At 38.5% G+C, this 26,491-nt stretch overlaps 1 protein-coding gene across 1 annotated transcript in view; it reads left to right on the forward strand.

The window, feature by feature from the left end:
* PUDP (pseudouridine 5'-phosphatase) overlaps window positions 1-26,491 on the forward strand; it is a 77,530-nt gene that overhangs the window by 5,543 nt on the left and 45,496 nt on the right. The window contains exon 2 of the mRNA XM_035542099.2: window positions 23,263-23,481. Within this exon, the coding sequence (XP_035397992.1) occupies window positions 23,263-23,481 (219 nt within the window). The remainder of the gene's footprint in view (window positions 1-23,262; window positions 23,482-26,491) is intronic.

Consider the following 26,491-nt stretch of genomic DNA (forward strand, 5'->3'; position numbering starts at 1 on the left):
TTTTCTTGAGTTTAAATATAAAATTGACTTAATTCTAAACAAACAAACAAACAACAACAACTAAAACCACAAGCTGTTTTAATGTATGATGTACACTGGCAGAATTGTAGCAGCTTCCAAAAGACATGTTTACAAGGATCGCGTCTCATACATCGTAGAGATGATTCTGTTCTCTTGCCTCTGAAGCTACTGCCCTCTCTTCCTCCCTACATGTGGAAACATACAAACACGCCCTGACACTATACTCCAAAACGCTGTTGTGGACAGCCGACACCAAATATGCTTTGTGAGCACAGGCATGTAGGGCACTAATGATCAGGTGAGGAAATAGTCCCTTCATTAGGTTGTGTGCCTAATTTAAGTTAAACAAATGTTTCTGTGCCTTGAGGAATTGGGTTCTATGTGGAGTTTAAAAACCAATAAATTAGAAAACGATGTAGCATTATTTCCTATTTCATAGTTTGAAGTAAAATTTTGTTAGCAGAAGGTCAATAATGGATGCTTGTTTTCATAAAACCTTTGTGAAACAGGAAGCACTGCTTGTAGATACCTATACAGCTAGACATGAGGGGTCCGTGTCAGGGACCTTTATATCTCCATGCTGTCAAGCTGGTGAGAACCTGACTTGCCCCTCGGCCAAACCCTCTAAGTGCGTCTCAGACATTTTGTCTTGGGTTCTGCCAAGTGAAGGCTTGCCCACAGTGGCACTGTGGGACTGAAAGGTTCCTAGATTTCCATTCAAGATCTAGCCGAATTCTTTGCATTGAGACAGAATTGTATATGCTTAAAACGTCTGTCCAGAGTAGCTACTTGCCTAAAATTTTCTCAGATTTTCAATGTGTCATTTTCTGGAATCAAAAAACATCCTGAGTTGGAAGGGACCCATGAGGATCATCAGGTCCAACTCCTGGCTTTAGAGGGCCACCCAAAAATAAGACCATCTGTCTGAGAGCGTTGTCCAAATGCTCCTTGAACTTCGGCAGGCTCAGTGCTGTGACCACTGCCCCAGGGAGACTGTCCCAGTGCCTGACTGTCCTCTGGGTGAAGAACCTTTTCCTAACACCCAGCCTGACCCTCCCCTGTCCCAGCTCCATGCCGTTCCCTCGGGTCCTGTCGCTGTCCCCAGAGAGCAGAGCTCAGCGCCTGCCCCTCCGCTCCCCTCGTGAGGAAGCTGCAGGCCGCCATGAGGCCTCCCCTCAGCCTGCTCTGCTCTGGGCTGAACACATCAAGGGGCGTCAGCTGTTCCTCATATGTCTTGCCCTCCAGACCCTTCACCATCTTTTTTTTGCCCTCCTTTGGATGCTAATAGTTTTATGTCCTTTTTATACTGTAGTGCCCCAAACTGCACACAGTACTCCAGTTGAGGCTGCACTAGCACAGAGCAGAGCAGGACTTCCCGCTACTGCCTACCCATGCCATGGCTGATGCAACCCAGAGTACTGGCCCTCCTGGCTTCCAGGGTACACTGCTGGCTCATGTTCAACTTGCTGTCGACCAAAACCCACAGATCCCTTTCTGCAGGGCTGCTCGACAGCCTCTTGTCTGTGGCTATACAGATAGCCAGGGTTGCCCCATCCCAAGTGCAGAATCCAGCACATGCTCTTGTTGAGCTTTATATTGTTGGTGATTGCCCAGTCCTCTAATTTGTCATGATTTCTCTGCAAGACATTTCTACCCTTGATGCAGTCAACAGCTCCTTCCAATTTGGTGTTGTCTGCAAACTTATCCAGTATACCTCCAAATCTTGCATCCAAGACATTTATGAAAACATTAAAGAGAACTGGCCTTAAAATGGGGCCCTGCAGAACCCGATTAGTAAGTGGCCACCAGCCTGATGTAACCCTGTTTACCATATCCCTTTGAGCCCTACCTGTCAGCCTATTGTTCACCTGTCCTAGCATGCATTTATCTAGCTGTGTGCTGGACATTTTGTCCAGAAGGGTACTGTGAGAAACAGTACCAAAAGCTTTGCTGTAATCTAAAAAGAGTACATCAACTGGCTTCCCTTGGTCAGTTAGGTAGATAACCTTGTCATAAAAGAAAATTATTTTTTTAAGCAGGACTTTCCCCTCATGAACCCTTGTTGGCTATGGCCAATGACTGTGTTGTTTCTCAAGTGTTTTATAGTAACTCCCAGAATAATCTTCCCCATAATTTTACCAGGCACTGAAGTGGGACTGACAGGCCTGTAATTACCAGGGTCGTCTTTCTTGTTGTTCTTGAAAAATTGGGCAATGTTTGTGAGTTTCCAGTTCCAACTTAGTTTTGCAAGATACATTCAGCATAACTGAAAGTCATGATGTACCATACAGGCACAGCTGTTCTGCTTGTTGTGACCATTTGTAGAAGGGTAAGGAGTAGTTCAGGCAACAAGAATCAGAAGTTTTCTGCTTTTGCAGCTGCTGTCTCATTAGTGTGGAGAAGATGACTAGATTCTCATGTGCCACTTCTTAACAATTCATGCGCTGCTAGTCATACAGGGAATCTCTCATCTGTAGGAAATAGACTTGCAGTTAAATTCATTGTAGTGTTGTGAGATCCACAAGAGTTTTGGCATGTTTTCTGTCTCTCCAGTGTTATCTGCCCATTGTCACAAGGTCAGAAGTCAGAAATTTACTCTTACTTTCATTTCATTGCACAAGTTGCCTAGGAGATTGCTGTTACAGGAAAACTGGTAAGAGTTCCATGCTGGAGTTTGCTTATGTGCATGCTGTCTTTTATTTTACAGTGTGAATGGGAGGTTAAAACAGCTTTCTATTTCTTCTGCATCAGAACAAATAGCACCAATTCAACTAAACATCAGCCCTCTCTAGATTGTCTTCTATTATGGCTTAAGTGCAGGAATTAATCTTCTTGGGCTATAAACTGGCAATCTTGTAAGCCTATTTTCTGCTTCTAGGTGGTGGAAACTTACTTTTTTGCCATTCTCCATTTCCATCTGAGTTTGGGAACAAAGAAGGAAACAAAAATACTGTCTTCCCTTTATATTCTGTTTGTCATCTTGTTGCAAAAACAAAGTGATTAAGGATATTGTTAGATTAAGATATTTCTTATATGGTTCCTGAGCAAATTATGGAGATGCATAGAACAGCTCCTCATTGAGAATTAGCTAACCATAAATAGAGCAAATAAGATTTGTCATGTGCTTGAAAGCTAACATTTTCATTTAATGATGAGGAGAATTTTGGCAAAGGCATAACAAATGTACTATCGTAGTGTCTAACTTTTATTATTCCCATGATTGATTTGAAAATTGTCCATCCCCATGTCTGTCTGTTGATTGTGGTAAGACTAATCCAGAATCGGAACTCAGTCCAGAATCTGTTGAATAGCTTGTTTTTTTCTTCTTTTCTTTTTTTTTTTTTCATTTCTGTACTGGTTACTGCATTTCAACATGTGTTGAGCAGCATTAGCAATGATCTTTTTTTTTTTTCCTCCCTGGGGAATTAAGCAGAACGCTCTCAAGCTGAAAGATTCATGATTTGATTTTAATTTTGCACATAAATTACACACAAATTCAGTACTGTTCTGATGCTTATTTATGTATTAGTTGCAGCAGACCCGAAGCATTTGGTTTTAAAAGGAAAAAAAATATATGTTAAATACATAAATCCCAAGGGATTTCGAATTTCCAATGTTAATAATGTGACACACATCCAGTTGTCACAGAGGGCCTTTAGCAAGTGGAGAGGTATGTTGTGAAGCTGCTGAGAGTCTAAAGGTTCTGTTTAGTGATTTTAAAGATGCACACAGCAGTTTGACCATTTACAAAAAGTAGTCTCCTCCTGTGCCTTAATGCAGATTTTGGAATGTGTTTGTAGGTGATAAGGTTTTATATTGTTGGCTACATAAGCTGTTTGGTATATAAAATTCCAATTATTTTGCTTTGAATGTAAATAATAAGGTGCTATAAAGGGAACATAATTTCACTTGAAGAAAAGGTGCATAGAATTTTCCCTTTCAATAACACTATTTCCAGCTGCCATATTCCAGTTTTCTTTTTACTTGAGGAGAAAAGACATTAACAGCCCTAGATTTGTTGTTCTGTGTACTGGCAGCAGCTACATGAGATGCCATCGTGGGCCCAGCTCTGCAGCTCTTGTTCCAACTAGTTGCGGTTCATCGGCATAGCCTTGATTAAGTTGGCTTGGAATTCGTAGGGACACCTTAATTTATCTCTGCAGAACAATGAACCAGCCAAATTCTGCTCTTGAGTTATATTGGTATATTCCTCCAAGAGGCAGTCTTATTCTTGACTATTTGATAAAGGTTTTTGTTGTTGTTGTTGTTTGGGGGGAGTGTTTGTTATTATTTTAAACAATTTGTTATCTTTTGTTTAAATTGGCAACAGACTTACAATGGTAATGTTCATTCTCACAAGATGATCATTGCTCTTTTAGAGATGAGGAAACTATGTTAACTAAAAACACAAAAGCAGTTATGCTAAATATCATCTCCTTGCAGACTTGGTATCTATTGCTTTAATTATGGACAACTAATTTTCATCTGGACAGTATAGAGCCTGCTAGTACTTGTTGCTGATTTAGTTCTGTGTTTCTGTACCTCTCTGTATTGATCATAATTTCTTTCACAACACTACTGAGCAGCACTGAACCAAGAACATTTTTGTATCTTATAATGATTCTGGCAGAGATTCCTGACCTTGATTTTTCCTTTCCTTCCCCCATATTGATGATGATGTTAATAATAAAAACAATAATAAAACCAGTGTTCCTACCCAGAGTTCATTGAGGTACTACTACTAACCTTTATCAAGATATTTTTCAGCACGGAGGTGGGAAATAACCGTCCTTTTTTATTTATGTCATTTTTGACTTCCTTTTCTTCAGTAACCAGTAAGGAATGTTTGTCTCTTATTTTTCTTCCTCATTCTCTTTCGAGGCGTATTAAGTTTTTTTTTAAAGTCATCAAATAACTTGTAGCAGACGTCTCTTGAAAGCTTTCCTTTGGGCACCAGTTATGTATCATCACTGCATATATTACTTTTTTCCTCTGCTGCTAGTTTTCCCTCTGCTGTGCTTATTGAGTGGTTCTTCTTGTGAGGATAACACAAGACAACTGAAAAGAAAGCCCACTTTATTATTTGTCAGCCAAGTCTTTCTGTGTAACGTCTGTAGGAATTTACTCACGACCTTTATCACTGTGTCGTATGTACAGTGTTACACAGTACCTCCTTCTCCCAGCTCATTAATACTCGCTCTCCAACCTGGTTTAATAGTTCCAGCAGCCCCTGTGTAACCTTTGCTCTCTGAGGATATGTGCTCGCCCTTTGCTTGCGGGTGCTGAACTGACTGGGTTTGCTGCCAAGCAGCTCTTGTTCGCTCCTGGGCATTGATCATCTGCTCTGCATAAATACCAGTTTGTTCATGTTCTCTTTCACAGCATGGCCATGCAGTGCGATTGCATGCTCGTGTCAGGGCATCTTTTTGGACACTGTCTTTGAAGCTGTGTTCTGTTTTATCTGCTGTAATGTAAACTGCCACATATTTGAACTATAGACCCTTATATGATTACTGAGCAGTTGTCAGAGGAAGTGTCTTTCTTAGACTGGGATGTGTTATGAATTTGACACTGGTAGTGTTCATTCATGAACATCTCTAAGGAAAAAGAAAATACATTGCAGTAATACTGGGAGAAGAATGGAATAAAAAATAACGTGCATTTAATTAAAAAAAAAGGGATTATAGTGTACCAGTAAGGTGGGAGAAAGTAATGGATTTAAGGTAAACCACAAATAAACTGAGATACAATTTCATTTTAATAAATTGTTGTATGGTCAAGACTTTTTAAATGGATGAATGTTATTGTAATTTACATAGAGAAAGCTCCCTTGACTTTCCTGTCTCTTCAGGGTGGGAGAGTAAGCTCATGAATGACTGTAGATTTACCTAACTTCTGATACAAGGCCATTGCTGCAAGAAATTACACCACGTGAAATGATGGATCTTTTTATGCTAGGACTTAATCCTCTCTGTGGCATTACATTGGACTAACAAAAAGTCCTTTGCTTTTTGGCTCAGGGAAGGTGGAGCTGCAAAGAGTGTACTGCAGTGCAATAAATTTCTAGTCTTTAAAAATTAAAAACAATATTTCCTGGGAAACATAGCTCAGGAAAATGAAAATATTTAGGCCACTAAGGTATTGTAACATATCTAATTGCTACTCCACTGTGTAATAACTTGCATTGTTATTACAGTTGTAGATCATATTTTTGTGGTATTTATCTTCCTCCCGTTTTTAATTTAAGCTTCTTTATTTTCCATGGATGAAGACATCTAAGAATAAAGAGCAAGAAGTAGAGTAGCACTGTTATTCTAGCATGTCTCTGTTTGTGTGTTCTAGAACTCTCACATTTTTATGTGGCAGTTGGTTGCAAATTGTACACTGTTGTAAAATCTAGTTTGTTCAAATATTTGATTCACCGTTGACTGTGCATAATTTACTGTTTATGCTGACTTCGCCTTTTTCAAAAAGGAACTGAACTTTTCCCTGCCCATCTTTTGGAACTTGATACAGAGCAGGTAATTAGCCTGCTCACTGGGAAATGCTGTCGAAGACCAAGGGAAAAAATGAAGCTTTAAGTTCTAGAGGGGTAGGTTAAAACTCTGAATTGCCCTGATGGGAGAGCTTACTGGAATCTGCTGTAGCACCATGACTGCTGTGCAGGCCTTTTTTTCCTGGAAAGCAGGGTGGTGGAGAGAGGAGGTAGTCTACACATATTCCGGGGCAAGACTTGGCATGTGTCCTGAGTGCTTCTTGGTCTCAGGGTTCAGAAGTAGCCTGTGAGTTCCAAAATCGGACCTACAGGTGTAACGGTAGGTATTAATGGCAGTGTTAACAACACAGAAGAGTTCTTCCCTATAAATTCAGAATATTTCAAATAGTGTGCTTCTAGTTTTGAAATTTGCAGTGCTCTACAAAAATCTACAGTGCCTAGGTAAAGCTCTAGAGATACAGGGAATGTCTTTTCGTGCATGTGTTGTATGTATGCAAAGGAGAGGGTATCTTCCACTTACAGTAACTGTTAAGATAATGAGTCGCTTTCCAGTAACTCTGAAGTTGCAAAGAAAAATGCCTTAAAAATATGTCAAAATTTATATGAAGAAGTCTCTTTCCATAAGTATGAGTTAACAATAAAACTGGGCTGTATGATGCTATAAATTAACTACTCCTTGGTTTTCCCTAGGCATAGTTCTTGGCTTTAAGAGTTCACATTTCAGAATCTGTGCACCTGGTGCCTGTCGGCATTATTCTAGTTAAAGCTGCCCTCTACACAAATGTTTCTACATCCCCACACACCCCCAGCAATTGTGAAAGATGATTAAACTGTGTTAGCATGTTTTTTTTTTTTGACTCTCTTCCCTTCTCATCACCCCAATTAATTGAGAAAAGTCTATGTGTTCTTATCACTTTCTGCTAACAGGGAAAAAGGAAATCCATATTCTAAGTTTTACAGCAAAACCATGGAATTTATTCCTCTGTTTATCCATGCCCATTTCTAATACTGTAGTTATAACATGGAATAGATTCACATTTTCTTCCTTCATGCACCTTTCATGGGACTAAAACAAATGTTGCTTTTTGACCCAAACATTTCTGTATTTATATGTTGAGAAAAGGAAAGCAGAATGTTTTTTTCCTCTGTGTCCTCTTCAGTAGAGATTTAGCTTACCTTTCACATGCACTTCTTGTAGTATCTTGCATACTGAAATTGTGAGCTTCAGTTCTCTGCTTTGTATTCTATATGTATGTACAAGAAATTATATTCTATTGATGTTCTAACCTTATTCCTAGATATATCTCAAAAGAATTAAAATCAGAAAAATACTGAATTTTCTTTTTTCCACACCGTGAAAATTTTGTATTGATAGTATAGACCCAGAAACATGAATCAAATATTCAATAAAATAGTTCCCAAAGATCAGTGATTAAAATATTGTTTAAACATACTTAATGGTAGTCTAAGTTTGAAAAACGTATTACCCACTTGAATTGTCTATAACAGGGCCTTTGAGGCATTTGTAGACTACCAAGGAAATGGTTGCGCAGACTGATGGTGATGCATTTTGATGGCTTCTGTAGTGACAATATAACTGCTTCCCATTTCCAGTTCAGGATTGAGTCTAGCTTCTCTGACAGTCCGTGGAGGGAGCAGAGCTCTCAACACGTGATAAATTTTCTAGAATTAATGATAATTATAAGAAGGTAAATGGCACTGTCAGAAGAAATCTCTTGCCTTAAGGAAATAACTTTAATGTTTGTATCATCTCTTTTTATTTATTTTTTACTGGAACAGTTTTAAAGCTCTAGAAGATAAAGGTTCGTAGCAGAAGTGATAACAGGCTGACAGACCTGTAGCAGTGCCACCATGAAATATGTCAACCTAACAAAAGAAAAGAAAACCTCTCCAAGCTTTAGTGACTAAAACTGCTTTTTGCTTTTCAGACTGTGCACTGCAGAAATGTTTAACAGCATTCAGCTCTGTTTTCTTTGATTGCAACACTTCATACAATTAGATTCTGTAAATTTATTTTAATAGTTGGATTTGTTCTTCAGACAAATAACAACAAAAAAGGCTTTTCAGCTTGTGGACGGAATAGCAGATTTTCATTTTTGTTTTTTTCAGTCTGTTTGAAAACTACTATCCAGAGATGGTTAGAAATGGCCTTTAGGGTATTTGCCTCTTTTTAGAATATAAAGGCCTTTGGTGACCAGCTGTTTTATTATTATGGCAACGTGTATACCTTCTAATTCTTTTACCTTACATTCAGGAAGCATGAAAGTCACCCCATTTGGCTAGATATGCAACTTTGTATGTCTAGGACATGCAGTTGTGCTTCATATAGTTTCAAAACATAGTGGGTCAAATTCCTTTAGGACTCATATTTTTGTCTAAAAGTCATTTAAGTTCCAGTGGCTCAGTTCAGTGTATCTGGTAAATGGAATAGACACTTTTTATTTTGCTGTTTATAAGCTCAATTTTAGATTAACCAGGAGAAGATTACCAGAATGAGCTCAGGGAAGATAAAATGAACAGTGTCTGTTAAGCATGGCATTTTCTAGAGTTATTTCATATTCAGATGTAAGTAGCTTCTGCTTCATTCTAGATTTTGTGTTGGATCTGTTTGGATGCAGCTGAATACTGCTGTTCCTGAACACTTTCATAGTTACTATATATTTAAAATACATACCCTTCAGAGTAGAAAGCCAAAAAGTAAAGCATTGTTTCTTGCATTCCTCTTCTGAAGACCTTTAAGAGATGAATGATCCATTGTTTGGTGTTTAGAAAAACAATCAAAACAAACAATTGACAGAATTTTGGAGGAAATCTGGAGCTATTTAGGACTCAGCACATGCTAGCTATTCCACAGTAACTGCCAGCGCACTTTATCTCCAGGTAAAGCTAAGGAGGCTTACTTCTCATGTTTGGTGTGGGGTCTAGGCACATAAATGGTAAAGCCTGGATAGCTAAGTGATAGTAAATATATATCCTGGCCTGATAACTTGCTTCTATTTAAGCATATCTTACATGTCTGCAGGACTCAGGCTTGGAGACATGAGATCTTTATTGGAACTGTTCTATATTCTAATAAGAAATTAAAATACAACTGGAAAGCTGTTTTCCAACTGTGTTATTTGAAAATTACTTCCCATGCAGATAGAGAAGACGAATATAAAAAAAAAAGGTTCTTTTTTTTTTTTTTTGAACAAAAGTGATTTCTTGTAATAACAAGAAACTATGGAGAACTTCATTTCATTCTTGTCATTAGAATTGAAAAATAAAAGCACTATTTCTTTAGGACAGAATGGAACAAAATTGCATAGGTGATTCTTATATTAATGACTTCTAGCAGTTATTTTTACCACACCTGTTCATCAAAGAGACTAATTTTTTTTTTCTGCATTTCCTTAAAATTCTCACCATTTTCTATTTAGCTGCCTGCAATGCACCTTTAGAAACAATCTTCTTATTTACAAGCAAACTGATAGCAAATTGTTGCTGTGGAGCAATGGATTCTCTTTTTGTAAATCTAATTTCAGGTTAGTTACTATGGAGTTGGAAATGCATACCTTATTTAAGGTATTTGTATGTAGAAACAGTGACCTTGATTGTTTCTTGCTTGTACCATTGTAACATAATTGATTTTGGTAGATTTGTTCTTAATTTTGAGCAGTGAGAGAAAGACATTGTTTTTGGTGGTGTTTTTTGTTTGTTTGTTTGTTTTTCTTTTGTTGTTGGTGGTGTTTTTTTTTTCTTTTGTTTTTAGTTAGAGGGAAGGAAATTGGGGCTGCTTTTGGAAGGAAAGTAAAAATGCTACTCTTACATATTTACTGAGTATGTACTTTGTCAGCCTGTCGTCTGTAAGTGTTGCTGCAGTAGGACTAAGCACACCCCAATGAAATAACTCCTGCATCAGGCTTATTAAATATCAGCCACGGGAGGGTGAAGCTGCTTGTGAATCAAGATATAAACTTTGAGCTCTGCTTGCAGAACTGAGGTAGAAGGGAAGAAAGATTGAGTGAAAATGGAATGACGACTAGTACAGTCCATAATATGTTTTTATTTTTAGCACTTTAATCACATGGAAGAATGAAATGAGGGACTAAAGTTTCTTGCACTGTTTGAGTCTCTGAACACGTATTTTTTATTTCATTTAGCAGGATACACAGCTGTGATTTTTGTAACTCTAAGCTGTCACATTCTCAAAACAGAGTCATAACATAACATTTCCATTATGCCCAGAACCACTCTCTAGGAAAGTAAGATGCAGCCTCTCCCCCTTTGAGATAGTTGAAATATAACCTTAACAGCTACTGTCAGAGAGTCTTCTTCCAGCTTTATATTTCTCCTGTAGTCCTTGTGTAAATTGGGTCTGTTAGTGAGGTTCTCTGTCTGCAACATTTTGTAATCACTGTGCTCTTTCAAGATTGTAGCATGAACAAGTTTTATGCCTTTTAATAAAACATTCCTAATAATAAATATTTTTTTCATGTTTTAAACAAATGATAGAAGAGTTTAGGTTAAATGGATTTTAGCGTTTGAAGACCTAATTCTGGTTTACAGTTAGCATAATGTAGAATCAGAGAATCATTTAGGTAGGAAAAGACCTCTAAGATCATCTAGTCCAAACTTTAACTTAGCACTGCCAAGTCCACCATTAAACCACGTCTCTGAATATATGCCATAAAGTGTCATAATACTGGCCTAGTTTGATCCAAAAACAGGACTTGAGAAGAGAATCTGTTCTCAATCACATCTTCTCTGCCAGGAAATGCCACTCTGAGAAAAGATTTAAAAGTTAAAATATTTTACTTGGAAGTTGGGACTGTGTCCAGTACATCCATGTTTAAGTACCTGATGTGTGCCAAATTTTAAGTTTCTGTAGCACTTCTACTGAAATAAAATTATTTTTGTGTATGGTGGAGGAAGATTGATGCTTTTTTTTTTTTTTTTTTCCTTTCTTTCCCAAATGGAGATCCCTGGGGTGGTTTCAAACTGAGCTAGTTTTAATCCATTTCACAGGTAATTTGCATTGAATATATAATTTTGAAACGTCTCCTCTGTGTCTCACAGGAACTGCAGTAGATGCCTCGTATTTGCTTTTGTTGTTCAGTCTTCCTGATCAGTCTGCATTTGCCATTTTAAGCGGAGACTTTTTATGATGGGAGGTAGAGGTCTTGGGCAGATCACATAACCTACTGCAACAGTTTTCACAACCAACCTCTGACTGAAAATATGCTTACAAGGTTTTCCAGTTAGTAGGGGCTAACATATTCTATATTGTTACTGTTAGTGTATACTAGTATTACTACGTAGACTTCATTCATACAGAGAGGCTTAAGATTTTCAGCAAATTTCAAATATGTATCGGGAAGAAAACTACAGCTCTTGAGCAGCAGGGCTTGGGCTGTCCTGAGAGTTACTGTGTGAATATTCATGAAGAAAATGAAGGGAATCCTATTAAACAACTGTTATTGCATACTGAACTCTACAGGTGCCAATTTAGTGGGGAATAGTCATAGAGAGGCCTGGTACTGATGCTGTCGTACTGCAGCTGAGCGGCAGAAAGGCTTTGTTTCTTGAGAGTGGGAAGAGTTCCTCTTGTCATGTGGTGTGTCCTCGGCATGGGCTGGGGAGCCGACAGCGTTTGAGCTCAGGAAGCTCAGAAACGTCATGGCATTTTGGTACCTCGCCCTCAGTGGGGCGTAGTTGTTAAAAGCCTTTCTGGCCAAACTGCTTTTTTTTGTAACTGCTTCTGTCCATGGTGTTAGGAAACAAGAAGAGCTGATCCGTGCCATCCGTCGTGGCAGGCCACTGTTAAACTTTGTGTGGTCCTGCCCTGGGCTGCCCGCTGACCTGGGACAGTCTGCTAGGGCCCACCTCTTGCCTCCTGTGCAGTCTGGGGAAGGGAAAGGGGGAAAACTCGTGCTGTCACCACATGGGGTCTGTCAGCGCTTTGTGAGAAAGACCCCAGTCTCAGCCTCAGCCTCTGACGTGGGAGATGATGGTTGTGGTCATACGACTTCAGGGGGCCACGGTGGCTTGCCGTGTCCATACTTAGGTGGTGTTGGGAGAACCTTAAACTGGTATCTATACCATGATTTTGAGGTTTCATCTGCAGTTTTCAAACGGTGGTTACAGCTCATAAAACAATAATTTTCATTTTGCTCTATCACACCTGCCACATGAATCTCAAAGGTCCGAATGTTTTTGTGTTAATGCTTCTAGTTGGGGTTAGGAGTTCTTAGCATACAGGTATTAAGGAGATCCTGTGATCAGGTCATGCACTATTTCTGAAACTGTCCTCCAGACAGTAGGCAGACAGCCAAGATCAAACAGCCTCTCATGGAAAATCAAGCACAGTGATGATGTTTGTTTTTTCCTCTTAAATGTTACCTCCACAGAGAAATTACTCTATCAGCAGATTTACTTCAAATTTTTTAGCCACTCCTGAGTGGAAGGAAGAGATTAGCTTTATTAATCTATAGTCCTTTACACATCCCTTGTGGCAGTATGTTTTTGACACACTGCTGCAATTAAGTTTAGAACATTGTTCAAGGCCACACTGGAAAAATATTTTTCTTTTCTATTAAAGTCACTCTGTCTTTTGAAATGTTTCCACTATTTAGGAAATTGGCTTTTGGGGCTATATTCCAGAGAGTGATTTAGAGAGATGTAACACTGGAAGTCAAACAAGTTGAATTCCCAGCTCGCCTGAGTCTTCATATATACGTAGTCTCCTGGGCAAGCAAAAGCTTTTTGATAATAAGGAAATCAATATTTGGAGACAACTGTGGTGTACTGAAGATAATTTTTGTTTTGGTCGTTTTATTTTTTATCTTGTAGGGAGGGATAACATTTTCTGATTCTTTTCCCCTGTCTTGAAGACTTTTCTTTTTCCATTGTTGTGTGCTTTTAGGTTGCAGGATAAACAGATCATTTCTGGATTGTTTGTTCAGGGAAGGTTATGTTGTAACTTTTCCTGGAGGAAGTACATAATAATTAAGTAGATAGATTTGGTTATTTTTCTGCTGACTTCAGTAACATAGTGACCCTTTTGCTTTCATCTACCTTGGGTGGTAGTTTTATCCGAGTGCCTTGGAGCATCTCATTTCAGAACAGCTTTTTAAACCCTGTTTTGCTTTCCTCAAGTCAATGAGCTGTTGCTGCATGTCAGCAATCTATCGAGAAGAAGAGAGACCCCCGTGGCGAGCAGCCGAGTTCCCTCTAAGCATGGTGTAAGCCATTCTTCCAGGAGCTGCTGGTGGTTGCTCTTCTGGATGAAATAGCCCTTGCATAACACTGTTGCCCCATTTAGTCGCTCAAATGCTAATGGCAGTGTAACTCTTACCCAGGTCAGCCTTCTCATACACACGTTGAAAAGCTGAGTCTTTGCCAGCCACAGGTTTCACCCTAGTGAGCAGGCCAGTGAAGGCACTTTGTCAACTGCTGTGCACATAGGTGGGGTTTTTAGGTGGTTAAGGGCCTGCATGAATGCCCGAGAGCAAATTAGTCAGTTTCGATGAATCAATAGCTTTTCTCCTTTTAAACTAATTAGGTGTTGTCACATAATTGATGTTTAGTAAATGTAGTTTGGAAAGTTTTTAATTAAGTCGTATATATTGCCAGCTATTTCAGATGGGGTTCCCTCATTTACCAGAACTGAAGTACCAACTTGTCTTTACTTTCTCATGTGCTACGCTGTATTGCTGGTGGACTGTTGTTTTTTTGTTTGTTTGTTTGTTTGTTTTTTACAGCTCTGCATCAGAAAAGTATTTGCATGGCTTATTCTTGAACTGTTTCTTTCAGTTCCCTGTGGCATTAAGAAGAGTAAGGTGCATATGTGAAAACAAGATAGTGTTAAGATATCTGCTTTATTAATGCAACCTAAGAGCATTTTGAATTTGTTCAGAAGCTTCTTCCCCGCCCCACAGAAGTTGTTTCCTTGCATACAAAATGAGAAATTGGCTTCCTCTGTAGCTGCCATGGAAGAATTCTCCCAGCAGTAAAAGCCCAGAGGCGCAAATATGTGATGCTTGTTTGGGAACATTTCTATGCAGCCATTATTTTTTGGACACTAAACTTACTTTCCTTTTAAGCCTGTTAGCAATAACTTGAATTTGTGGTAGAACGTCTCATATCAGAGAAGCGCAAGGAGACTGACAGTGCTTTGAGTGAGTTAGCCAGTGGCAGTGTGTTTCTCTGGACTTAGTGAAGTAATCACTGTGTAGCATATTCATATATCCTGGAGTGTACTTACATTAATATTCAGTACAACATAAATAAGAAAGATTTGCAAAAATTAAAACTCCAAAGCAGACTTCTGCCTGTGTCCTACTAAAATGAATAATGGATCATTTCACTGATTTTTTTTTTCTAAGTGCTAATCAAAGATATAATGATTTGCAAATCATTACTCAAATTGGAGTGGTAATTTTAATTTTCAGCAATTATAGTCACTATTTTTTCTTTATCTTTCAGAAGTTATGGTTTATCAGTCATGTAAAGTGGTTTACTGAATAAGTTGTTCCTTACAGCTAGCTTCTGATTTTGAAGCAGACATTATTTGGTGCTTGCTAGTTATTTTAATGTAGGTTTTACCTTCCTTAAATTCCATGTAATTATAAGATGAACTTACTCAGTACTTTTTATGCAAGTAGGTCAGCCCAAATGTATTGGACACAAATCCTGCAGTAGGGTTTCCTTTGACTGGTTTGGTGGGTCAGGCTGTGTTTGAGTTCAGCCTGCTGGCTGGGGACACCAACACCGCCTGCCACAAGATGGAGGCGCAGCTCAAATCGGTTGGCTGGGCATGCGGAGAAGCCGTGTTTGTTTCCTTCTGTGACAGCAACTGAAATGGGTGTCCCTGTAAGCTGGTAAATGTAACTTCATTTGTCTTCATAAGCAAGCTCATTTGGAAGGAATGCAGCGAAGAATAGAGCATTTCTGTTCCTCACGTCCATAGGAGGCCCTCTTTGCTAAGGGGATTCAGCCCATATCCTTTTGATGAGCCCTTAAGTCAACAGGCTCCAGGTTGATTTGGATTCACTGGCTATCACTTACCTGTTTTACTGTTTTAAAGGCAGCTGATGCCTTTAAAACACCTCCTTCCCCCCCATCAGTTTTGTGTGTGTCTGTGTGTATCATATATAACAAAAAAATCTCATGGGATGTTAGGGAAGTAGGCTTAGATCCTAAGGATAGACTGAAAGGCTGAATCTCATTTTCTGGACAGTGCTGTAACAGTTGGGCTATTGTGCAAAAAGTAATTTCTGTTGCCTGCCTTCCTCATCCCTGCTCTTGCTAAACTGCTGTAAGTGATTTTAAGGTCAGCTGTTAAACTGCTGTTTTTTCTCCTTTTAGGCGTCAGGAATTGCTGTAGTTCTTGCATTTTTAAAGTAGCTTTCACAGTAATGCAAGGGTGAATGGAAAGGTGTTGGGAGGGAACTGCAAGACTGACCTCTTGCCACAAAATGCAGGCTAGAAGTCTACTAAAGATTGTTTATTTAAAAAGAAAAAAAATCTTTAAATTCTCCTTTTCCCTCTTCCTGATTGTTTTGCTAACTCAGGAGCTTTCATCTAATTATTCAGTGGCTCTGGGTGGATTAAGCTCAGTTCTGCAGCTTCAGATCTGTTCTAGTGTCAGTTGTATAGTGGTCTGATGGGTGTTTTTTTTGCATCGTTAATGCTATTTTTGTCTTTCTTGTTTGACTGCTGAAGTCTTAAGGGGAAAGGCTCAGATTCCTACTGAAAGAAATGGTAAAGGATAGAAAAAGAATGGGGAATAAATTATGCACCGTGCTTTATTCAGTGGAATAGTCTATTGCTCCTTCAGTGACTGGCTTTTATAATGCTGTTGAATTTCTATATTTTACCAGTCTGACATAATAAGTCTTTCCTTCTCAATTTTTCAAGATGGAGCTGTAATTGATAAACTTTTTGTGGATAATAATATCTTGAATTATTTTTTGGTTTAAGAAAAGATGCCTTATTCCATTCCAAGTTTGCTGTTCAAAGGCCATTGGTTTTCCAGGCTTTTTTTTTTCTTTTTTTTTTTTTTTTTTTCTTGTTTATCAAAAACACCAGTGGGTCTTGCAAGGTTTGTGGTAAGTTTTACTGTGGTAGTGGCATCTCCTAAATTTTGTGACATACCATTTGGAAATACTTGTATCCTTAGTTAAATGGACTTTTCAAGAACTGGTTCACTTGTGTGATCAAACAAGCAAAGAGCATGTGCTGCCTGTGGGGAGAGGTGCTGCAGAGCAGCGGACTTGATGATGAATCTCTATGGAGCACAGAGCATTACCCAGAGACACCCCTTCCTGGCTTTTGTGCAGTGCTGAAGCATTTGTTATGTTCCTGGGTCTGACAGACTTGACACAACTGGTCAGTGAGCTGATCAGCTGCACCTTTCATAGGCTGGAGAGAGAAGGAGGGGGTGATTGTGAGTTCATGGATTTGCAGATGTCAGAGTAGGGGCACATGAAACTTGGAGGGCTGTTGTATAAGTTCTGCATGTGATAATTGACAAGACTTGACAGAATTGGTCTTTCTTTTGGGAAATCTGTCACTATTTTGTTTTTGCCATTACTGTGTTTAAATCTTGTGTTCTTTCCCACTTCCACTGATATAGCGGGAGAAGAAACACACCAAAGACTGTGTTATGTTTAAATTCAGAAATGAGAGAAAATATAAACATGTATTATTCCTATAACTCCACGAGTAGAAGAAACATCTAATGCTCTTTCGAATGCTGTTTTTCCACATTTCAACAATTGCATAGATTTGTTTGCAAGTTAAAACTTTGCACCGTGCTAAATGTCACTGAGTTGCAAAAAGCACAGTAAAAACTTCCACTTCTATAATTATATTCTGGTGTATAATTATATTTCTCTCTTGTACCACAACCAAGCATTTTAGTAATTTGTATAGCTTCTTACATTGTTGCATACATATCCTGTGGGGTTTAAAGGAATATTGTGAAAGACTGATAGGAATACAAAATCCTAGTAATTTGTGTGTTCATTCAGTATTGGTGGTGACAAAATCTCAGGAGATTTTCTTATTCCCGGGCCAAAATCATGATAAAAATGACTGTTTGTGTTTAAATTTGCCTAAACTGAATACTGAAGATGGTTCTCTTCTACATAGGAAAAAAATCTGCTTCACAACTATGGACCTAAGAAACCTTTTGTTGAAATTAAAATTTTCCCTTTCCCTTACCATCTCTCTATCCCCATCAAAATAAAAATCTTGTAAAGTTTATATGTCCAGAATTGGATTTTGTCTTACTAGAAAATATCAAGTTCATATAACTAAAATTCTATTTAGACTCATGGTGTCTAATATACCTATTAATCATAGGTATATTTCATTAGGGAAATTCAGTGCAAAGATGGGCTTAGTTACTCAAAGAAGAATTCAGAACCAATGCCTAAGATGAGCTTTTATGCATAATAGCCACATCTCCTTGATAAATTAGAGATTATTTTAGATTTATAATAAAATTATTTGCATAAATTCAGAAGGCATATAAAAAAATCAAGTTCCTTATTCATTCATGAAGTGTCATGGTTTTAGCTGGGATAGAATTAATTTTCTTCATAGGGGCTCATATGATTCTGTGTTTTGGATTTGTCATTAAAATAGTTTTGATAACACACCAGTGTTTGTTTTTTTTTTTGGAGAGCAGTGCTTCCACAGAGCCAAGGCCTTTTCAGCTTCTCTTGCTGTCCTTCCAGCGAGGAGGCTGGGGTGCACCAGGAGCTGGGGGGGCACAGCCAGGACAGCTGACCCAGACTGGCCAGAGAGATGTCCCTTACCATATGGCGACATGCTCAGCAATAAAAGCTGTGGTAAAGGAGGAGGAAGGAAGGGACAATGGGAGTGATGGCGTTTGCCTTCCCAAGAAACCATTAGATATGCTGAGCCCTGCTTTTCTGGAAGTGGCTGAACCCCTGCCTGCCAATGGGAAGTAGCGAATGAGTTCCTTGTCTTGCCTTGCTTGCGTGTGTGGCTTTTGCTTTACCTAGTAAGCTGTCCTTATCTCAACCCAGGAGTTCTCTCACTTGTCCAGTTCTTTCCTCTGTCCCACCTGGGGAGTGAGTGAGTGGCTGTGTGGTGCTGAGCTGCCTGCCAGGGCTAAACCATGACATGAAGTCGTAATCTTGTGTCTTAAGCCATCTTCTTCTGTAGGTAAGCAGTCGATAAAGCTGCGGTTTAGGTACTGAATTGATTGATGACTGCTATACCCCTAACCTAGGTAGATCTGCACTTCTAATTCTGACCTGCAGTGATGTGAACAGATCGTACACTCAAGTGTTGCTCTGTGGTCTGCTGCCAAGTGACCTGTAGGCTTTTCTGAATGTGTGCCAGCATATTTCTATGCCGGATCACAAGCTGAGCAATCCAGTGCCTCCGTCATTCTTGTCACCTTATTTGTATTTATTGTGATCGGCTCTTACACACTGTAAACAGCACCAGTGGGGCTGCCTGTGCTTTCTGTATAGGAAAGATTGCTATAAAAATGACTACGAGATGATATGTGGCTAGGGAATGAATGTCACTCATTCCCAGTGAAATGCAGCAAGTGGATGGACAGTAAGTCATGCTGATGATGTCCTGTAAAAGGTACACCAAGGGATGAGAAATGGAAAGATGAAAAGTATTTTGAAAAGCAGAAGAGAATAAAGCTGAGGTTATACATTTACTGCAAGTTGCAGGGCCTAAGAAGTCTCAATTTTTCTACCTTCTGTTGGAACAGACTACTGCCACGTGTGTCCTGCTGTTTTCTCAACAAATATTCCTGATGGGAGCTAGCAGTTGGGGCCAGATTCACTTGCTTAAATGCGTATGTTTGCTACCATTTGGGATGCTGTAGGCATCTGGCTAAGCCTCCAGTTGCTCTTTTAGTCAGGTGCGAGTCTTGCCAATGTTCCTTTTTTAATATCAGGTGTGTGGATGTTTTGGACAAATTAAGGTGTCTAAGATACTAGTAGGCACTTTAATTGAACTTCTAATTCCTCTTGGTTGTTTTATTTTATCGATGTTTTATATCTGTCTGTGTGCATTAGATTTCTAATTGTATTGCAGATTTGCAGTAATTTGAAATTATGATTGCTTTCTGTACTTGAACTCTGATTAATCAGACATGTAATGGATTATTTTTTGTTACAGTGGGGGAAGAAACTGGACTACCTTGTGTTCATGTGACTGGTACCCCCTGCTCCTGACCCTTGGCAGGATGGTTAGCATAACCAGCAATAAAGCAAATATCCACAATATGTAAGCAGTCTGTTAATGTATACCCCTGCCACCTTCCCTCTCCCCTTCTCTGGCCCCAGGCTGTGAGGACACCCACTGTCAGGGTGCTAAGGGCATTAGCGATATCAAGACCCAGATGTTGGGTCACCAAGAGAGCGTGGGGGACACCCATTGACAGGGTGGTGAAGCCCATCAATATTATCAATACCCAACTGCTGGGTCACCAGGATGTGGTGAGACCTGTCCTGGAACAGGGAAATGTGACAGCACAGGGAGCACTGGCTGTAAATACAAACAGCTACAAGCACTGAGTGGGACTTAGACCAGAACTGCTGCTAGGCAGCAAAACCTGTGATCTCAGTGGCCTCCACCATCGTCTTCTGCCTCCGAGGACTGAATGAGTGACTTGTGATCTTTCACGAAAACTCTGAGTCTCACTTATGATTGTCACACACTGGTTGATAAGAAGTTGACCTGATCTGTAGAGGGTCCATCCTGGTGACTGAAAACCCTGTGTCGATGAGAACCCTGGAAATTCTGTGTAACTATATGCTACATTAAGAGCTAGAAATTGTAGACAATAATTCTCTGATTGCTAATTTATTTTTACATAATAATAAATCTCTAATTATAGCCACAACCCTGTGGCCAGTCTTCATTCTGCCAAGGATCCCTGAAGAACCTGCCTGTCCTCTGTAGTGTTGTCTCACATTTTGTTAACCAGTTTTTTGATGTTCCTCTGTTTGAATGGGAATGGGAAGTCTTGAATTTGTATTGGTATTTAGTGTTTAGTTACTGCTGTCTATTTATAAGGTGGACATACAGATTTTGCTTTCCTCAATCAAAAAGATTGTTTGTCATTATCTGTTAAATGTATGCAGGAACTGTGTCTTTTCCAGAAGTGGTTTCCTCAGATTCTGATTGGCGATTAAGCAGTGTGTGTGTGAGTGTGAATGTGGTTTCCTTTTTCCAGATTTCAGTTTTTATTCATGTGCTGTAGTGGAACATGTCTGTTTGAGCAAGTAAAATAAGGAAAGGGAATAAAAGTCTTTCTGAGAATCTGCTTGTTTGAGCATTTACGTTGCTTTAAGCACATGAGCAATATGTGAGACTAACTCACATTTAAATTAAATATATTCACTGATTATTTGTGTGTTGGCCAGGGTTTGGTTATTTTTATTTAACATTTTGATTAGCATTGAGAGAACTACATTCTAACACAATACAATTAGGATAATAATTAATTATTTTAATATATTTGACTCCAAGCTGGTCATGAGTGCTCTTCAGTCTGCAAACTGTAACATTGCATAACATTATTTTTAGGTCAGCAATCTGGACAGTGTTAAGCCTTTCTTTTAGAAGAAAAAGAATTCAGTTCACAAGTCTGGTATCTGATATTTAAAATGCAGGAGGCTATTAAATTAAGTAGCTATACAGTTGAGTCATTCACTTTCAAATTAGGTTAATGTAATTATTGCACAAATCTATAGGAAAATTTTCATGTTCTACTTTTTTTTTTTCAATTCCTTGTTTTGTTTTATTTCTGCTTAGTTTGTTATATATTGCTTAATAGGATGAGGATTAATTTTCAGTTTCAATTTTCAATTTAGGGTCAGAGTTTTGTCCTTCACCTGGTGAAGAAAAATCAATGCATCAAAAGAAAGGAAAGAGAGAACTGTGAATTTTTAAATATTATATTCTAAACTCACCATCTCAGCTTGCTAAGAGTACCACCTGGCAGTGTCAAGGAAGCAGTTGTTTTTTTTTTCCTTCCTGGTGCTAGCCGGCCTAGCACTTTTCAAAGCCAAGTCATTTGTGTCTCTTCTGATACAGAATGATGTAGTGGTACATTTCACGTGCATTTCATGGCTCTCCAGGTTACTCCTAACTTTTCCGTAGGTGTAGCTGTTTGAGAAGCATTTGCATACACTTGTATAGGTGCTGTTATTATTTTTCTCTCATTTTTAAGTGAAGAGGTTTTTGTGAAATGTTCGCTGCTCTGTTAAGCATCCCAGGCAGGTGTGTTAGTTCTCTTGCTGCTACTTTGGCTCAGCATCCCTCCTGAAGGGGAAATGGAAGGGAGTGTTCTGGCAGGTGGCAGAGCGTGTCTTCTGCACTGTTGTGTGCTCACACAATGATAGGTGCGATGATGTTTCTCATTTCATTCCAGATCGGAACCATCTGCTGATCTCGGGAGAAGCAGATTACTATGGTTAAGCAGTGAGCATTTTGTCAGACTGCAGGGGAAGGTCTTCGGGTGTATTGTAGTCATCGGCTCTGCTTTTCTTTCTTCAGTAGTAGTATACCTTTTCATAGTATCTATGTTAAAGCTTATAATTCAAATGCTGTTGCCTACTTGTTATATATTCAGAAAGTAAGTCAATGTGCTCATGAATAATTTCACTATTTTATTTTCCCTATTATAGTATTTTTTACATGGCAAAGGACATGGAGACAAGTGAAGTCTCTGATCTCTCTAAACAAATCTCATAAGTGCAGTTCCTTTCTTTTGTTGCTTTTGCCTTTCATTGTTTAAGTGATAATAACAATAAGCATACCTTTAGAGACACAGAAAGCAAAGAAAGGCATGAGAAGGAAATTAAAGGATGGTTACCAACAGTTGCTTTGTATCAAAGGGAGACCACTCAAAAAGATAAACAGACTGGTAGAAAAGCCACTGTTCAGGATCTTTGCTGAAGTGAAACCAAGAGTTGAAAGGACTTTTCTTCCTCCATTTGGTTTTAAATTAAATGTTATTGACCTTCTTTTTCAATGATTTGTTTTGTGGGAAGACAGAAAGGATTGTTTGCTGACATTTTTTAAAAACAAATGAGTTTGGAAACCAAAAGCACCTTTCACAGTGAAACTGATAATTTCACTGGCAAAACTCAGCCTGAAGTTTACTCTTGCCAGAACCCCTCTGGAAATACAAGTGGGGGTGTTCTGCTTCAGTAATCACATGTAAATGCAGAAGTGCCAGCAACACTGTAATAATGACTGTGGTGTCTTTTGAAGGCACTCTGAAGCTTCCGTTCATAGACACTCTTAAATAGTTAATTAATTTCTTTTCAATTTACATGGAATATGTAATGACATCCCTGAGTACCAGATTTCCTTCCCTTCTTTTCTTGTTATACAAAGAATAAAGAGTATTTTAATTAAGACACTGCCTGCTGACCTGTATAGTAGAGTGCCAGTGGGAAAGAAAGTTGATGGAAGAACAGGTCCAGATAGTTCTTTGTTGTGACCCTCAGAAACCTTTCCTGAACTCAGGTGTGACAGCTTGAAAAACCCAGGTACCTCTGAGGTGATCTTTGAAGTCTGCCTTCCCCTTTGTGAGTAAAGAGAGGCAATTTTGTCCATTTGGATATGCCCTCTTGTTTCTGGCAGGTTGCTGTGTGACCATTTATGCCTTCCTCTTTGTAAGCTGGCTGCATGTGTTTGTAATCTTTTTTATTATCGTTTTTTGGCAGATACTGAGCGTCTCTATACAGTGGTATTTGAAGAGATCTGTGGGCGTTTTGGAAAGAAGTATACCTGGGACGTGAAATCATTGGTCATGGGTAAAAAAGCACTAGAAGGGGCACAGATTATTCGAGATGTTCTAGATCTGCCAATAACCAAAGAAGAGTTATTACATGAAAGTAAAATGAAGCAGGAGAAGATATTCCCTACTGCTGAATTGATGCCAGGTATGTTTCTTTTCAGTATTTATAAACTGCTTGTGGAATTATGTAAATGCTAACCAAGGCAGAATTTTTTAATCTACCTTCGGGTTAAAGGGTACTGAGTATTTTTTCTTGTTTACTTGAAGAACAGCTGTTTTCTATGTGTTTTAAAGAAAAGAAGAAAAAAAACTACGTAAATATATACAAATTCTGTTTTGTAAACTAGATATTCTTTAGAATAGTTGTTGGCAGCTGTGTAACTCTAGTTTTCTCTGGCTGTGTGCATAAGCCGACTTTAAGCACAAACATACTTCTTGGTGTACAGGCAAATGTATGTGTCAATGGGTTTTTTCAGGTGAGATTCATCTCTCCTAATGTGAACATTGAAACTTAAGCATGGCATCTGAGCCAGCTGTGCCTCAATGGAGAGGGAGGGTTCCTCAGGTTATCCTGACAGGTAAGTTTAACCACTTCCTGAAGATACTTGTCTTTTACCAGTGGTTGTGCAGGAAGCCAAAATGAGTGGCTCAATATAGGCAAGAGGATGAATTCACACCACAGATAAAATTCATACTTTTATATTCTCTTACATTTACATGTGTAATGCTTAGAGAAAAATCCTCAGTCATATAAGAGAAGGAATACTAAAAGCTGGAATTGCTGTTAACTTTTTGTACAATGTTAAACATCCTGGAGCAAATGTCAAAAATTTATGGAGGAAAAGAATGGGAAAGAGGGAGAAATAAAATATATCTGTATATATTTTAAAGTGAGATAACTGCATGTCAGTAAAACAAGTCCAACTTTTGGATTTTTTTTCTCTTAGATGCATGTTTGTTTGCTACAGCACATTAATGATAATGTTTTAATTTTTAGATGCCTTTTTATACCTAGTTTTATAATGCATTAAGAGGCTGAATGTTAAAAATACATGTTATGTTAGGAACAAATAAAAAGAATCAAGAATAAAAGGTATAATTTGGTAGCTTTAAACACTTCAGACTCTTGAGCAGCCAATTTATGTATATATCTCGCTGATCCATTTTATATCCAAGATTTTTGAAATTGCACCTTTCTCTCTTATAGATCCAGCTAACACTGTAAGCCTAGTTAAACTCTCTAGGAAAGCAAGAAAGATGGAGGGATTTGGTTTTCATTTTTCATGTCAAACTTCTGGGACTAACTTTGCACATATATTGTTTGTAAGACAAACAAAACATTTTAGTCCGGGCTTAGAATATGCCAGATGGACAGATTGGTGATGGAAGTGTTAGAAGGCTCAAAGAAGAGTCACGGTAATGGAGCAGCACGAGTAGTAGATGCCATTAAGTAGATATTCCGTGTCTGCTGAGGACTTTGATAACGTGGGTGAGCTGGCTTGAAAAGAGATGCAGAGAGATGATGGAACAGATTAGCCAAAGGAAACATTAAGTTTTGCACCATTCCTGACTTGGAAAAGTGAATTCTGGGCTCACTGAAGCTAGACTATTATAGGCAAAACAACCAAAATTCTTACTGGGACAAGCATAAGAATGTTTTTATCATAACCAGAATTGTTCAAATGGTTATCCTTTCAGTTTAACTAAATATATGTGATAACTCTCTTCAGGCAATTTTCTGAAGCAGAATTGATGTGAACTTAAATACTTTATGCTTACTGGCCACTGTGGGGAGCAAAGGCAGCCTTGGTCGGTGAAGTAATAACATTTGTACTTGGTAGCATTATATGAGATAAAAGCTGAATTGCCATGAATTTTGAGAAAGACAGGTTAATGACAGTAATCTAAAAAGAAATGGCACTAGCTACTTGCTATTTGTTTTATTTAAGGACTAACCTGTGCTTCAATCTGATAACCAGATTTTTTTAATCTGATACTTTTATCATGTCTTTTCATATCTTGTGAGGATATTTATGTAATCTTTGGAGGTTTATACAGTCTCTTAATGTTCTTTAATTAAGAATGAACTTAATGCAGCTGTTGTAAAAGATGTAAAGCTGTGGTGACGTCTTGTGCTTACAAAGTTCTCTGACTAAACTGGTGTTTCATGTTGTTCTAGGTAAATACACAAAAGTGAAAGTTAATTGTCATGATATTTAACAATGGTAAAAGATGACTCTGACATGACCATTTTTTGGCAGTTAATAGGTAGGTGAGGTTCTATTTTCAATCCATTTCTACAGCTTTTCCAAGAAATAATATTTAAATTTGAATTGATGGAGAACAGTGCTAAATGATGAGAAAAATATTTGAAAAAGTAACTCAAGGAAAGCAGCACTTGTTTCTGGCCATAGAATGAGCTATGCACACGTTTGTGCCAGTAGTACAACTCTTTTAATTCTCAGATCAAGTAAGTGACAGATATGTCAGCCATGGTTAAGGATGGTATGGTAGTTTTGCCTGACAGTGTGTATCAAAGCCATGCCACTGTATAACGGTTTTAAGAGACATTAGTGGATGAAAGTGCAAGCTGGAAGATTTCAGTATGGCTGAACTTGACTGGCAAGCTTCAATACATCAAGCTGTGGTCAAGTACAAAGTTAATTTATGAAGAAGATGTATCCATTTCTAATAGGGACTTTTCCAGTAAGTATTTGAGAGTTTTTCATTGTTATTTTTGGTTCTGAAAGAATCTTAGGGTAAGCTAGTTTTGATTTAGTGTGGCAAGGAATTAATTCAAGACAGTGCTGACAAAATGACAGGGCTGCTGCTTGTGCTGCTTTTCTAAATATTGCTGTCAGAGTGCAGACATTGTTATCTGCAAGAGTAACATAGCAGACTTTCTGTTTCTGCAAATGTGGTACTGCATTGCCGTGAAGTAGATCATCAGAAGGAATGACAAGTGGAACAGAAGAAAACCATGCATATGTACATTTGCCTATACATGTCATGTATAGGTGTACTGGGGCTTAGCACAAACCCAGAGTATATACACAGCCAGAAAAATCTAACTCAAAGTTACCCAGCTGCCAATAGCTATTATACTCATGTCACAGGTATGAAATTAATGCCATTATTTCATAGCAGTCTGCACT

This window comes from Cygnus atratus, chromosome 1 (genome assembly GCF_013377495.2).
Source record: "Cygnus atratus isolate AKBS03 ecotype Queensland, Australia chromosome 1, CAtr_DNAZoo_HiC_assembly, whole genome shotgun sequence".
Classification (NCBI taxonomy): Eukaryota; Metazoa; Chordata; class Aves; order Anseriformes; family Anatidae; genus Cygnus; species Cygnus atratus.